Source organism: Echinops telfairi, unplaced genomic scaffold (assembly GCF_000313985.2).
Source record: "Echinops telfairi isolate 266 unplaced genomic scaffold, ASM31398v2 ScPeMD7_7417;HRSCAF=8455, whole genome shotgun sequence".
NCBI lineage: Eukaryota > Metazoa > Chordata > Mammalia > Afrosoricida > Tenrecidae > Echinops > Echinops telfairi.
The window spans coordinates 621,946-637,652 of NW_022111317.1; the positions used below are offsets into that span (position 1 = coordinate 621,946).

A 15,707-nucleotide genomic window follows, 5' to 3' on the forward strand; every position below is an offset into this window, starting at 1 on the left:
AGAGCTGGGGGAGCCCCAACTAAAATAAAGTAAAATAAAAACAAATTTGATTAATGCATTTTGGTGGCCTTTCATTTGGTGCATCTACATTTATCATGATTACGGTCAAGCCATCATAAGTCAAAGAAGAAGCATTACAGCCAGCAGGCTCCTTAGAGGCAAGGGTGGTGAGACCTCGTCCCCCCCACGTTGGCTCTATTAGCAGGAGGGACCCCTCCCCGTGGAGAACATCACGCTCGATGAAGAGCAGGGTCAGCAGAGGAGAAGCAGCCCAGCACAGAGTTCAAGGCTGCAGCCACGGGCTCAAGCTTCACCCTGGCGAGGAAGGCGCTGGACGGGGTGGTGTCTCCTTCCGTGGCCGATCGCGTCCCCGTGAGCAGGAGCCATCTTGGCGGCACCAAGAACCAGGGCAAAGGCCATTCCAAGAAAGCACGGAGGGGCCGCGTCGTGTCCAGGTGTTCGACGTGAGATGGAGGTGGGTGACGCTCTAGTGTCCCCAGGGAGACTTGTGTAGGAAGCTCTTAGAAGCACACCTCGGTGTGGGGTGACAGCCTGCACATCACATCGTCCTCTGTGGCCCTTGTCCTTGGCCTCCCTTTCATGGTGGTCAGAAAGTGGCATCTGGGGGTCGAAGGGGTGGGGAAGGGTATGTCGCAACATGAATAGGAGGCTGAGCAGCAGGTCCATGAGGAGACCCTCGCCGGCTTTCAGACAGACAACACCACGGCGGCAGTGTGGGGGGCTCCCTCTCTCCGTCCCACTCCACCTCCTCCCTGAGAGCCCTCTGCAGGACCACCCTGAGAGGCTCCCGTCTCCGCCACTGCCTGAAGCTCCCGACGAAGAAGTAGATGATGGGGTTGAGGCTGCCGTTGACGCAGGACAGGATGTCGATGAGGTAGTAGGGCAGGGGCATGGTTTGGAGTGAGTTTCATGCCACCAGGCAAGAAGTAGCCTGTACATCCCAAAGAGGAGGCCGCAGACCAGGAAGGCGAGGACGGCGAGCATGACAACGAGGTAGATCTTTGTGGGGTGATGCCGCGCAGATGAACACTGGACCCTGAGAAGCAAGGTCAGGCTGGACACACACATCACAGAGACCAGGAGGATCAGCACCACACTGGCCAGGGTGAGGCTGTAGCATAGCCGCTCGCTGTAGCCTCTGAACAGGAAGCCACAGCTGTCTCTCCTCAGGGTGCACACCACCAGGGACTTGGTCCAGAGCAGGACGCACGCAGTGGTGGACAGGTGCTTTGGGCGGTGGAAGCGGTACCAGACTGGACAGAGCACCGAGAGGCAGCGCTCTGTGCTGATAGCGGCCAGGAGACTCATGCCCACGGTGTAGGAGGTAAACGCGAGCGGGGCCACGCGCTTGGCGGTGGGGGAGGTGGAGTAAAAGTGCCCCTGGACTTTCAAGTGAAGGGTGGACGAGGACACATCGTAGCAACCGGTCAGCATGTCAGTCAAGACGGAGAAGAGCTGGCAGGCCAGGAAGGTGAAATCCGCGGCCGCCAGGTGGAGGAGGTAGATGGAGAAGGCGATCCTCGGGATCCGGAAGCCCAGGAGCCAGAGGATGGTCCCGGTCCAGAACAATCCCAGGAGACTGATGGCGATCGTGAGGGGGAAGGTGAACCTGGCCAGCACCCTGCTGTGGGTGGCGTTTCTGGGGCTGGACGTGGGCCCTGGGAGTGTTCCCTTGGGTCCTCTGCCGTTGGTTTGTGGTCCGAGAGCGGTGGGGGGAGGAGGCGGTGCCGTTTGGATTCCATTTGAGGTAAGCGCTAGAGAGCCGGCGAGTCTACCTGCGGACACAAGACATGGAACTGCACCGGGTGGCTCTGTGCTTCATGGTGAACTGCATGGTCACCTCCCTACCCTGTGCCCCTTAACACCCAACAGATCCCATCGACACCTGGAACCGAGGTTGAGAAGGTCATTTGGAAGCAATTGCCTCTCGGACGGTTCCCTGGATACGATTGTGGTTTCCCAGGGCCCTGCTGAGGTGGGCCATGGTCCAGAGATGAAGGCTTCCATCCTCACTCTGATGGGGCTTGTGGTCTGCAATACGCACCACACGGGCCACCATGGACGGATACGTGGTTATGTTACTCTCTCTCCCCCGCTCCCCTCTTCTCCTCCCACGTGCTCCCAAACCACGGGGCAGTCCAGCACACACACGTCACCCCAGAACCCCGCGGAAGTCACCCCCTTGGACTCTGAGGAAGCTCTGTGGAAAACTTCACTGTTGTCCTGAACAGACTTCCTTACCTCCCGGCCGCTCTGCCGGCAGTTCATCCGCATGCTGGATGTCCCACGGAGGCCCCAAGGTCAAATCCACCACACCCAGTGCTCATGTTCTGACCTCAGCCCCTTCTCACCACCCACCGCTCGCCACATCCCGCCCCTCCCTCCTTCTGGGGACAACCCCGGCTGCCTTGGGCTTCTGTGTCTTATCTCACGCTCTCGCCTCTCCTCCAGTGTGGCCGGAACGCCTTCTCAGAATCCTTGGCTGACTCATTCTTCTTGGATCAACTTTTCCTACGAAGATTTCTGCCGCAGTGGGGGCTTGATCCTCTTCTTGTTTTCCGTCTCTCCCCACGTAACCCACTCTACTTCCCAGCGTGGAATGCCATCCGTGTAACCGCGGACCCTGCATCGCCGGCCCTGGACTCTTCTTCAGCTCAAGCCTCTTGCCTTCAACGGACGCCCTGACAACTGCACACGGGCGTCAGGTTGGCATCTGTAGCCCAGCCCCCCACTTCACGCGGTGGCTCCCCTTGGCCCCCCTGGCCCTGGCGGCAGCAGCAGCATCACCCAGTTAGAGAATCAGGAGACAAGCTTGGTTTTCTGCATCGTCTCCTCACCACTCACATTTTACCCCCACCCCCCACGACATCATCCCAAATCTGCCCCCAACTTGTCTGCTTCTCTCTGTCTTGATTGTGTCAACACTCAACGGCGCCACAGGCGTGTCTTCCCTGGAGTGTTCTACGGGCTTCCTTGAGGGTCCCTTGCAAGGCCTTCGCTGGGCACCCGCTGCAACCAACCTGCCCTCGATGTGCCAGTGGAGCTTTGGGGTGCCACTGAGTCAGTGCCAACCCATCGCAACCCCGTGCCCAGCAGAAGGAAGCCCTGCCCAGCCCCGCGCCGTCCTCACCGTGGCCCCATGCCCAAGCCGATGGCCGTGGCACTGGGTCCATGCATCCCCTTGAGACCCTTCCTTGGTTGCTCTTTTGCTGTCCCTCTGCACTTCACCTCTGTGTGGTACTTAGAATTATTCTTACACAGCAACACGAATGACCTCTTCACATGGCCCTCCAGCGGCCTCACCTGGGTCTTTCAGTGCATTTCCGCTTTCTTACCTGGGCCTTCAGGACCTTGAATGAGCCAGCTCCGACGTCGCTCCAGCCCCGTCTGACTTGGCTCTTCCCCTCGTTCATGCTGCCCTCGCACAGCCAGCATCCCCTCACCGCCAGACCTTTCTCCCGGGCGGCTGTCCCCTAGCTCTGCCCGTGACCGGTTTGGGCCCCTCGGCTTCTGTCTCAGCGAAGAGTCCCGTGCTCAGGGAGCGCGCCCTCATCGCCGGAAGGGCAGCGCCGTGAGCCCAGGACTCTGCCTCATCGCCAGGACTTATCACACGGGGGATTTTCTCCTCCGCTGCAGATGGTGGGAGTGTTGGTGTCCTCTCCCGGACTAGAGATGTTTCCTGAGAGGGCGTCTTTTCTCTTCTTCCTGCGACCGAACCCAGGAAGGAGTCGTTGCCCCAGAGAGAAAGGTGTGAGCACGTGCAGGTGAGAGCTGATTGTTGTGTGGCAAGCAAGACGGGGCACAAACGTCAGTCTCCCGTTACCCAGATAATATACTCTGTCCCGTCCACTCCCAATGACCAATGCAGAGAACCTTCATCTTCCTCCTCCTCCTCCTGGGAAGATGTCCCATTCTGTTCTATGGATTGCGATGGGTCTCTTACAGTGCGGTGTGTCAACGGAAGCTCTGGACATGACTGGTGAAGGCGTGGGGTCAGGAAAAAACAGAGAGCAGCCAGAAGCCGCACTCACTGCCATTGAGTGGATGCCAACTCCCGGTGGCCTGACAGGACCGGGGGGATCTGCCCAGGAGCTTCTGTGGTCCGAAGGGTCCCTGGGAGTCGGAATGAACAGCAACACCCGTGGGAGGAGGGGTGAGCAGACGTGAACCCACAAGACTTGGGTGAACAAGCTCCTGAGCTTGGCGCCAAGGCGCCCCTAGACCGCCCCTTAGACTTGATTACTGTCTTCTATGGGGCTGGCTCCGCTCAAGGCAAATCGACTGAACCCTAAGAAACGACTGGTATTTCATCCCTTGCTACCCACAAAATCAGGATTTTATATGAGGGGTCACGGACTAGCGCAGCACCTGCTTTGGGGCTTAGACCGCAGAATGCGAAGGGGCAGGAGAAGCTGATAGCACCGGGAGGTGCAAGAGTGATTCCTAATGAAGATCCGGGCCCACGGCAGGTCTGCGGACAATGCCTTTAGGTCTCCAGGCCACCAACAAACACCCCACAGCCGGGCCATGTCCGTGGTCATTCTGAGCACGAATCTGCCCTGCTTCCAGCCACAGGCATTTCCCACAGGGAGTGGGGGGAACACAAAACCCAATTTCTGTGAGAGAAACTTGATTCCATGGGCAGAAGTCTACGATGCTCCACGGAGGGAAACACACACACACACACACACACACACACACACACACACTCACACACGGAAACCAGGCTCGCTGTCACTGAGTCGACTACAGTGCACGGTGCCCTGGACGAGGCTGCCCAGGCTTCGTTTCATGCAGCTATCTTGTCTGTGGAGTAGGCAGCTCCATCTTTCTTCCGCAGAGCAGCGGGTGGGTTTGAACCATCGACCTTGCAGTTGGTGGTTCAACGCTTACCCAATAGCACCACCAAAAGGAGAGGGGATGGTGGAGGCGATGTCCCGATAGGCCCCTTACAAACTAGGGATCCGAACCCAGCTCCCCTCTCTCCTTGAGAACAAAATATCACCTTCTCACCCCCTCCCCCCACTCCCACCCCCCAAAATAATCAGAGAACTCTTTAGCTAGCTTCCTTGACATGAGAAGGGGAACCGTTGGGTGGGGGATCATTTCCACATCACCGTATTACCACATCCTCTCAAGACCATGGGGAGGAATGGGCTGAGATGCTCGCATGCCGAGGAGAAGCACCCCGTCTTAGCACCCCTCACCCGGTCTCGTGGGTGGGGCGTGCACCCTTGCCTCTCTTGTTGTAGAAAATGCCCGGGGTCCAGACAGAAAAGATAGACTCCCAGAAGAGAATGCTTTTTAAAAGTGTAAGGCTAGGACCCCACTGGGCTTGGGATAGAGTTCGTTCTTTCTTGACTGTGACGCACTCCATACCAGCCATCACCAAGATGCCACTTACATCGTTGGGCGCCCCTGGACAATGCCAGGGGAGGTCTCGGCAGCATCAGCGTCAGCACCAGAGCTGTCACCCAGGTGTCCCCAGGAAGCCACAGGTACACCATGTTGAAGGATGGGGGTGGGGGGCACACGGGGTGAGAGAGGAGCGGTCAAGGCTCCCTCAAAGAGACAAGAAGACGCACCAGCTGCCGCCCGCCGCTCACCCCCCAAGTACTGGCAACCCAGGAGCGCCTTCCTCTGCCCCCGGATTGGGCCACCTCAGTGTGAAGAACCAACCAGCAATCGAAGAGGAGGAGCATCATCAGTCCTCAGCCAGCAATTTAGCCTGCAGGTCTTCTGACACATAGACCTGCCTTCCTCAAGAGGAGCATTTCAAGTTAGCCCATCTGAGAGGGGATCCAACGGCCGGCCGGTCCTGCTGCCATCCGCATGTGACCAGAAATGGCAGGAGGAACCTGCCCCACCCGTCCTGCAGTCACAGCGAGGTTTGAGCCCATAGGTGAAGCCACTGTGTCAATCCACCTCACGGGGTCCTCCCGCTTGCTCTTGCCCTGCCTGCGGTCCGGGGTGGGTTCCACCAGCGTGTGCAGTCCCCAGGGGTTTTCCTCGGTTTCCTTAGGGAGCATCCGGGTTCTCCTTGTCTTCCCTGTTAGGTGGGATTTTTCGTTTTCACATTTTGCTTTTTTCTCTCCACTCTGCCCCCCACTTCCTCCCTAACCACTGACCCCCATTTCTTTTGATATGAAAACCTTTTTGCTTCACACTCCCCCCGCACCACCCATTTTACCGAGTGGTTGGATAAGCTATCTGCCTCCCTGGGACCAACGAACTTCACTCAGAGGATTATCCCCCCAACCGCTCATGCGTAGAGGCGCTGGGCAGGCCCACCAGTAGCCTTTAGCCTTGCGGAGTCTCCACCATGCGGATGTGGCCAACTGCTTCTCCAGCCTTCCATCCATCAGTGCCACGTCCATCGGAAGGGCCCTTGTGGAGCTAGAGAGGTGCTGGCACCACATTCCGAGAAAGACAGACGGACAGAGCCAAGCATGTGCCAACCCATCACATTTAGCAACGGAGCTTCTCTCTTACTCTTGGTCTGGCGGTTGCTCGCTCTCTGATCGATAACCAGGAGCAGCGGCGAATCCTTGCCGTCAGACGGTGAGCCAGGAATGCCCTAAGGTTCCAGGTTCACCTAGAACTTCCAAATGTGGGCTTCTTTAGAAAGATGGCCTGTACAGGTGTCAGTAGTTCCTGTGAGGTCCTGTTGGTTGAGGGAAGCCCTAAAGCCACCATCTCTGTGTCCCAGTTAGAAACGGAAAGAAGACGCCAAGATGCCCAGAGGAGAAGCCTGTGTGGAGACAGGGGCAGATGCAGATGGATGCTTCGGCAAGCCGGGGAACAGTCCACAATCTCCGGGTGACTCAGATGGCCAAGCCTTGGGCCACTGGCATGAAAGTGGGCAATTTGAGCCGCCCCGAGGTGCCTCAGGAGACAGAGCTGGTGAGCGGCTTCCGAAAGACCAGAGCCTCGGACAACTCTGAGGAAAAGTCCTCCCCGCAGAACCCACGGGGTGGCAGCTTCATTTCAGACATGGAATCTCCCTGGTGGTGCTGTGGGTTAAGCATCGGGCTGCTCACGAGGGAGAAAGAGGAGTCTCCAGCCCCCATAAGTCTGCAGATCCTGGGCACCGGGTGCAACTGTTCTTCTCTGCACCCGGATGGCCATCAAGTGCTGGAATCCACTCGGTTGCTCCAGGCTTGGCTTTGTTGGTGTTTTTCCCTCCAGAAAGAGCAGGTTTCTGGTCTTTGCAGCCCCCTCAAAAACTCAGTGCCATGGGACAAGTGCTGACTCACAGCAACCCACTGGGGGGCTCCGAGACTGGAATGGTATACGGGCGTAGAAAGCCCAGTCTTTCTCGCTCAGAGCTGCTGGTGGTTTTGAACTGCCAACCATTCGCGTAACCACTACACTACCAGGGCTCGTTTGTTGTAGCATGTCACTCCTCCCCACCCCACCTGCCCCCCAAAGCCCATCAACATAGCAGGGCACCAACAATGCTTGGCAACGCGAGGTGCTTGCAACAAACAAGGCAGCCAATACCAAGGAGCGATCTCAGGAAGACAGGGTATTTTTGTTTTAATGGAGACTGGGCTGTGAGTCCTAACCCTGACCCCTGTGGATAGGGACCCTGGTGGCACAGTGGTTTGACACCCAGCTGCTAAACCACAGGTTTGTGGTTTGGCCCCAGTGGTCACTCTGTGGGAGACAAGCCCTGGCTCTGTGCCCCAGTAAAGACAGCTGTCTAGGAAATGCTAAGGGGCGGTCCTTGTCAGAATGTACTAGAAAGTAGAGGGACACATGTGGCTACCCTTGCACTTGGGACTAGGGTTTTCCTTGTTAGAGGCTCTGTTAGTGTCCCCCAAACCTCTGTCATCAAGTTCATTCCAGCTCACAGGGAGCCTATAGGGCAGGTGAGTTTCCAAGGCTGTAAGTCTTTACTGGAGCAGCCAGCCTCCTCTGGCAGCTGGTGGTCTCAAACTGCTGACCTCATGGTTAGCAGCCCATCACCTACCCCACTGCCCCCAGAAGGCCCAAGTATTTGCATCGGGAGAGTCTGAAATTTGTATCTTTTGAGACTCAGCGGCAGTGAGTTTGGTTTGGGTGTGCCTTGGTTACGTGGTGGGCCGCTTGAATACAAGATCAGTAGTTTGAAACCCCCGGGTGCTCCTCAGGAGAGAGAGGAGGCGGTCTGCTCCCATAAAGTGTTACACTCCTGCAGTCCCACGGGGGCGGCTCTACCCTGTCCTACAGGGTCGCCATGAGTCAGAAGGGACTCAATAGTAGTGAGTCTGGGTTTTTGATTTGGCTTTGCAAGTGACAAGGGATACGTGAAGCCCACTTCTGGTTTTTGCTACACATTACAGCCTCACAGCCCTGGTGGTGCTGTGGTTAACTGTAAGGTCAGCGGTTCAAACCCACCAGCTGATCCGCTAAAGAAAGAGGAGGCTGTCTGCTCCCCTAAAGATTCAGTCTCAGAAGCCCTGTGTCTGGTCACCGTGAGTGAGACCCTGTTCCATGGGAGTGGGTGGTTCTGGCTGTGCACGCGGCAGTGTCCTCTCATTGACAACGTTGTACATCAGGATGAAGCTTGAACTAGCCTTTGGATGGCGAACGAGGGGCCGTTTCTCTTTAGTTTGTCGTTCCTGGCATAGGAGACCCTATGGCTTTTCACCCAGGGTTGCCTCGAAAACCCAGCCCCTGGGGTCCTGTGGGGCAGTTTCTACTCTGACCCACACACACGGCCACGAATTGGGGTCCGCTCGGCAGCAGTTCATTGCATGTATGTTGATGTGGTTCCCGCTGTCTTCTCACCCATTTCAGGCTCTGAGGGAGGAAGGTAAGGCTGGTGCTGACTCGGGAATCGTACAGAGCAATTCTGCTCTGTTCTACCGGGTCTGGAAGCAGGCAGGTGCCTGTCTACCTACAGCTGTGGGTTGGGGATGGGGGTGGGGGAGAAACAAAGGCTCCAGCGCCCTCTAGTGGTTGAAGAAGGGAAGTGATAAGAGAATCAGAACAAAGTATCTCCAGAGCTCCTTGGTCATAATTACTATCACAGGGGAGACGTGGCGGGGTGCGGGGTGGAGTTCTCACTGTCACGCAAGAGCACAGGGTTCGATTCCCACCAGTGCACCTGAGGCGTAGCCACGCCCGTGTCCGTGGAGGTGTGCTTGTGCTGTGGTGCTGAGCAAGTTTCAGGGCCGCTTCCACACTCAGACAGAGGAGAGAGGAAGAAAGGCCTGGTAGCCTTTGCTCCCGGCTCTTCTAGCTTCGTGGTGTGGAAGCTTCTCTTTCTGTCTGACCCCTCCTCTCCCGACTTGTGAGATAAAAGGGAATGGGCTTTGGGGGTTGGTGAGAGAGGGAGGGAGGGAAGGAGAGGCCGGAAGGTATTGGCCTGGGTGAGAGGGAGGCCAGAGGCACATAAGGGGCGATGAGGAAGGAGGGGTGGGGCAGAATACAGGCGTGGGCTTGGGAAGTGGCTGCAGGGTTGACCGGCTGGAGTTGATGGTTAGGAGTTTTGGTGTCCACCTGGTGAGCACACGAGCAAAAGAAACTCTGTTTTTGTCAGTTAGATGACTTGCCTACTGCCCCCTCCTATCTCAGAAAGCTAACTGCTAGTTGACCTGCTCGCTCCCCTCCCCTTATGGAAAAGTCTCTGCTGGTGATTGATTTTAGAATGTACTCTTAGGTTCCCAGCTGCAGGGCGTTGTAATTATTTAGTTTAGATGATTCTCCGATATATTGTTCCTTTTCATTATTTTTCAATATTGTTCCTTTGGATGTTGTCATCTGAATGGTGTTATTAACCTTCTGATGTTAACCAGGACGTTATAATCAATTTTATAATTGTTTCTTTTCTGATAATAGATGTACCTTGCAATACTCACTTGCTCTTTTGAAGTTACAATTAGCCCATTTGTTTTGTGTTCTGCTTCTGCGCATGTTTGCTTGAGTCTTAGACAGATGCTAAATGAGTTCTCTGGCTTTTAAGCTGGACCGAGAAGTCTACTCGGGGCTGCTCTGAGGGGAAACAACTTTAGTTTCTCGGGAACCCAGCTGGCGGAATAAAGCCTCTTCTAAATTTGTTTTGGTAGCACAGAGTCTTTACTAGGATAGAAGCAAGTCTGAGACAAATAGGATGGGCCACCATTATAATGTGCAGAAGTCCCAGGGATCATGAGTGATCTGTTAGCAAGGAGGAGTTCATGCTTGCTGTGCACGAGAGGTGGAGGGATGCGGCTATCCTGGCCCCTCTCCAGACGTCGCTCACAGTCGATCAAATAGTTTACTCCATCAGTGACCAGCTGCACCAGCTCCACCTCTGACTCTCCCAGTTGATCCGAGTTAGAGATGTGTCCACTCCCAGTCCCACCCTTTTGGAGTCTTGGGTTCTCCGGGATCTTTGGGAAGTGGGTATCTTTGCTTGGCAAGGGCAGTTTGATGTGCACTCCAGCCCCAAGTCCGGCGCCCAGGTTAGAGGGACAAGTCACGATGCATCCCAAATGCTCGCTCCCCAGGAACGCCCAGCCACGCTCCTGGACCAGCCGCTCCACCTCCTTGAGGCCTGGGCAGAATCTCTCAAACACGCTCTTCACGTTGCCCCCTTCTCCATGGAGATGACCCGCGTGGGATCCTCTCCACGCACCCAGATCAGAGAGCTCTGCTCGTTGTTGGGCCAGATTCCACAAGCATCTGGCCAGTCTCAAGCCATTCCTGCTGTGGTCAGCAAGGGGGACACGGGCTTAGCAAACAGAACATGGTCATCAGTGAGCTGCTGCTGCTCAGCCTCTGTCACCTCACTGAGCCGACAGTCACGTCCAGTCAGATCTCCCTTCAGGCCGCTCAGTGCGTCCACCACGACACGTTCCACTTCTGGCCGCTCGGCCCACGTCCAGGCTGGAGGCAGGCCAAGTCCTCGGATACTCCGGCCCGTTCTGAGTCTCGAGGGCAAGACGTGCCTCTCATCAAAGTTGCCAGAACGAATCTTGTTGGCATCCAGGTCTGCAGGGTACTTCATTGTCCGGGTGTCATATCCATTGTGTCCTTCTTCGATTACAGGGTCAAACTGCTCAGCAAATAGCTCATAGGTCTCCTCATCTCCTGCCTCCACGCCCACAGTCTTGATGAAGGGGTGCCCAGGGTTGTCCACGCCAGTCTGGATACACTGATCTGGCGTCCAACCAGTGGGGGTGGTCTTGTCACAGAGTCGGGCATAGACTGCTGGGGTCAGGTGACTGGCCATGCCGTTGTTGTGCTTTTGAAGGTCTGGGTACTCAGCGCTCGGAGGATAGAGCTTCCGTCGTTCACCGGCGGTCACACAGGTTCGGGGCGCAGCAGAAACCCAGCGGCTAGAGATCCAGCTCCGGCTACAGCCACGAACTTGAGCCCTGGGCGGGCAGGCAGCAGGCGGGAGAAGGGACCAGCCATGCCTGGAGGATTGGAGGACAGGGGTTCCCGGGGGAAAAGGATGTGGGCGCAGGGCAGGGACAGGACGGGAGGATGCAACCTGGTGAGCCGAGGGCCGGAGGAGATCGAGGCTGCAGCCGAAATGAGGGCCAGAGTGGGAGCGGGAGCCGGCCCCAACCAGACTTCCATCTTTGACTTCCCCTTGACGCCCTCCCCCGCTCAGACCTGCGTGCTGCTCGTCACAGGACTCCCTCTGAGCAGTCTTTTAAAACCGGCTTCTCTGTTGGTTGTTTGGGGCGTGGGGCAGGGGTTGGGCAAGGAATGGTTAACTTCCTCATCCTCCCTCCACCCCCTTTTCTCTCTCGACTCTTCTAAATTTTAAGACATTATAGTGGCTGTCATTTATTTGAACCCGCAACAATGGTACCTCCAAGAAGATAGGGGTGGACCTTGCAGAGGGGTCTCAGGGAGGAGATGAGCCAGTCAGGGTGCGATGTAGCAACGATGAAAAATACAACTTTCCTCTAGTTCCTAAATGCTCCCCACTCCACTATCATGATCCCAATTCTACCTTGCAAGTCTGGCTAGACCAGAGGATGTACACTGGTACAGATAGGAACTGGAAACATGGAATCCAGGGTGGATGATCCCTTCAGGACCAGTGGTGTGAGTGGTGATACTGGGAGGGTAGAGGGAGGGTGGGTTGGAAAGAGGGAACCGATTACAAGGATCTACATGTGACCCCCCTCCCTGGGGGATGGACAACTGAAAAGTGGGTGAAGGGAGACGTCAGATAGGGCAAGAAATGTCAAAATAATCATTTATAAATTATCAAGGGTTCATGAAGGAGGGGGGAGCGGGGAGGGAGAGGGGGGAAAATGAGGACCTGATGCCAGGGGCCTAAGTGGAAAGCAAATGTTTTGAGAAGGATGAGGGCAATGAATGTACCAATGTGCTTTGCACAATTGATGTATGTATGGATTGTGATAAGAGTTGTATGAGCCCCTAATAAAACGATTAAACAACAAAAAAAAGAAGATCGGGGTGGAGTTCAGCCTGTCAACCAGGTCGCAGCTTGATGACCTCATTTGGGGGCGTGGCTGAGATAAATGGCTCTCTGGAGGCGGGCCTCTCTCTCCCCCCTCCCTTCACCTTCCTGCTGGCAGGCCATGCTGATACCTGTGAGAGTTCTAGAGCTGCGTCCTCCGCCATTGGATCCACAAGACCTTGCACCACCAGCCTGTGGCCTTCCTGTGTTCTGCATCACTGCACGCAGCTGCGTGAGTCTGCAGAGGGACTCATAGGCTAGGACTGGCCTTATGGACTTGAGTTGGACTGGGCTGGGATGTTTTCCTGATATACAATTACTTCTTGATATAAAGCTCTTTCGGACACATATACAAGGGTCGCTGGATTTGTTTCTCTAGTCAACCTGGCCTCACACAACCTCGCGCCACCCCCAATGTATCCCCTCCCCTCCCCAAAATTCCTTTATAAAAAGTGATAGGCGATAGATGGCACAACCCAGAGATGCTCCCCTTATGTCAGATCAGGGCTGTGACCGCAATAGAGTGATGCATCTCTGCCGACTCCCCTTACCACCCGTGTCAGGTCGGCTTCTCTGGAGAAGCAAAACCAGTGATGTGCGTACATGTTGTGCGTACGTGTTTGTGTAGTGAGAACATCTAGAAATGGCCCACGCGAGTTGTTGAAACAGGTGAGTCCCGTCCAGCCGAAGTTGCACCTCTCCTGACTCATGGAATCAGACCAGCAGGGAGAAGGATGATGGCGCGGACGTGGGGGCACAGGCTGTGGAAGCAGAGGTCCCGAGCTGGCCGAACAAACGCACGGTCGGTAGTCCACCACTGACACCTGGGATCGGAAGCTGACGTCACAAGAAATGGAGGAACTAGATGCAGAAACAGGCAGCTCTGGCCGAAGGTGGAGGGCCTTAGGGATGTGACTCCATGCGGCCTCTCTCCCCGACACAAAAAGGCTTATGACAGCAAGTAGGTGTCGATAGGCTGGAACCTGATTGGTATCCTTGCCCGGAAACGTCTGGTGGACACCATCACACCCCTGACAGGCGGGTCACATCCGACCGCAGTGGGCTGGGGAGGATGAATGACATCACTGTGTCATTGCAGAACCATGGAGCCAAGTGGACACACGCTTTGCTGCTCAGTCTCTCACAGCGTAGCAGGCATGTGTGTGTGTGTGTGTGTGTGTGTATGTGTGTCTGAGATGCAATCCTGGCGCGGCCTCTTGCTGCCAGAAGCCCCCCACTGCCCCTGTCTTGGGAGCTGACGGGCTCTGTGATGAGCCAGCTGCAGAGGGTCAGCTGGGAGGGGCGGTGGGCGGCATCCGCAGGGGTTCTCAGGTCCACAGTGCTCTCTTGGGCTCCACTTCCAGCTCACTCCTCAGCGTCTTCTGGAGGCCCACCCCCAGGGGCTCCCTGCGCCCACATGTGGGCAGGCACCCCACCAGGAAGTACACAAGGGGGTGTGTCGTGCTGGCCAGAGCAGACAGGAGCAGCAGGAGGTCGAAGGTGAGGGTCAGGTACTCGCCCCACGGCAGGTACACTACGACGATGACCAGGGGCAGGCTCCACAGGAAGACGGTGGTAAGCACTGCACGGACCATGTGGTAGATTCGGGAGGGGCAGCAGAGCCGGCACCCATGAAGGTCCCGGGTACCCAGCACCAGGCCGGACACACACATCACCAGGCACAGGAGCAAGTGGCAGGCCAGGAAGGCTTTGAGAAACTGCTGGCACCCCGAGTGCATCTTGAAGTCACTGCAGATGTTCAACCCTGTGGGTAGGCCGAGGGCCAGGGCCCAGGTCAGGGCACACCCGCTGCCGAGGCCCGCCTGGGGCACCGGCGCCCAAACCAGGCAGGGCAGAGAGAACGCAATGCTTTCTCGGCGCTCAGGGCGGCGAGGAGACACAGGCCCGCCATGTCTAGGAAGCAGGATATGGGCTCCAGGAGCTCGGAGGCACCCAGGGCCACCTGGTGGTACCGCTCCAGCACCTGCTCCAGCAGGATCGGCGTGGTGCAGCAGAGGTTGAGGAGGTTGGTGGCCACCAGGTTCAGCATGTAGGTGGTGGAGGGGCTGCTGGCGGGAAGGAGGCAGAGGAGCCCGGAGACGACGCCATTGCCCACCATCACGCAGAGGGAGACCCCCACCATGATGAGGAACATGACACTCAGTATGGGGACCACTCGCTCCCCTCATCGCCTGCTGTGGCGTTCACGGGAGCCCCGGGGTCAGGGGTTGAATCCAGGTCCCAGGGCGGGCTGCTGGGGAACTGGTCCATGAGGCGGGCCAACCTCGGCTGTCTTGGATTGCCCTGGGAAGACAAAGGCTTGGTGACCCTGTGACTCTGGGGACAGACTCCAGAGGGGAGTCACAAAGGGTGGAACACCCACTAAGAACACCTACTCCAGACCCACCCAGAGGCTCTCTGGTCCCGACGGATCACGGTCATTGAAAACCCTCCGGCGCCCCCTCCAGGCTGGCCACAGGGTCATCATGAGTCGGAGTCTACTTGCCAGCCATGGGCTTTATAGAGCTGAGCCGGGATGCGGGAAAGGGGGAGTGCTCTGAGGGCGGGGGACCCCAACCCACCCTGCTGAACGGTCGGTTGTATAAGGGCTTCGGTGTGGCGTTCAGCGCAGGTTTCCCTCGATACCTCCCCCAGGGGTGATGGCTACTGCTCTGTCTGTGTCCCACCTGTCTGGCCGAGCACCAGCCTGGGTGGTGTCACGGCATAGTGACGACGGTCGTTAATGGCTGTCACGCTGGCTGAGCCTCATGGCGGTTCTATGTTCAATCGGAGGAAACAGTGTCTCACCCTCATGACCACGGGGTGTCTGAGCCCAGGCCTCCTGTGAAGCAGCAGTGCGCGCGGAACAGCGTGGTGCAAGGCAGTGGTCACCCTCCATAGGCGATGTAAGGCCCATGCCTCCTGGGACGATGTAACCACTCTCCTCCATTATGTAAGGCAATGAACTTCCACCAGGGAACATGGTGTCCCCGCCCTCCACAATGGTATGCAATGGCCTTCCATCCCAACGATGACGTCATCACCCTCCAAGGCGTACTGACTCCGCTCGTGTAATGTGGTGGGAGTCCCAGGAGCTGGGGGTTGTGTGTGTGTGTGACCATGGGGAGAGGGAACTGGAGCTAGGGACTGTGTGTGTGTATGTGTAATCATGGGAAGAGAGTACTGGAGCTAGGGACTGTGTGTGTGTGTAACCATGGGGAGAGGGTACTGGAGCTAGGGACTGTGTGTGTGTGTGTGTGTGTGTGTGTGT

At 56.8% G+C, this 15,707-nt stretch overlaps 2 protein-coding genes across 2 annotated transcripts; both read right to left on the minus strand.

The window, feature by feature from the left end:
- Positions 1-230: 230 nt before the first annotated feature.
- On the minus strand, positions 231-11,409 carry LOC101661562 (creatine kinase U-type, mitochondrial-like). The gene is given in 5 exon segments (XM_045297134.1): positions 231-387; positions 959-1,660; positions 10,192-10,588; positions 10,591-11,298; positions 11,301-11,409. Coding segments are annotated over 5 exon segments (2,073 nt in total).
- Positions 11,410-13,764: 2,355 nt separating this feature from the next.
- Positions 13,765-14,591, minus strand: LOC101660930 (mas-related G-protein coupled receptor MRG-like). The gene is made up of 2 exons (XM_004713749.1): positions 14,243-14,591; positions 13,765-14,201 (listed from the first exon to the last, which is right to left on the minus strand). Exons 1-2 carry the CDS (start codon positions 14,589-14,591, stop codon positions 13,765-13,767), a joined length of 786 nt encoding a protein of 261 aa, XP_004713806.1.
- Between the last annotated feature and the right edge of the window lie 1,116 nt (positions 14,592-15,707).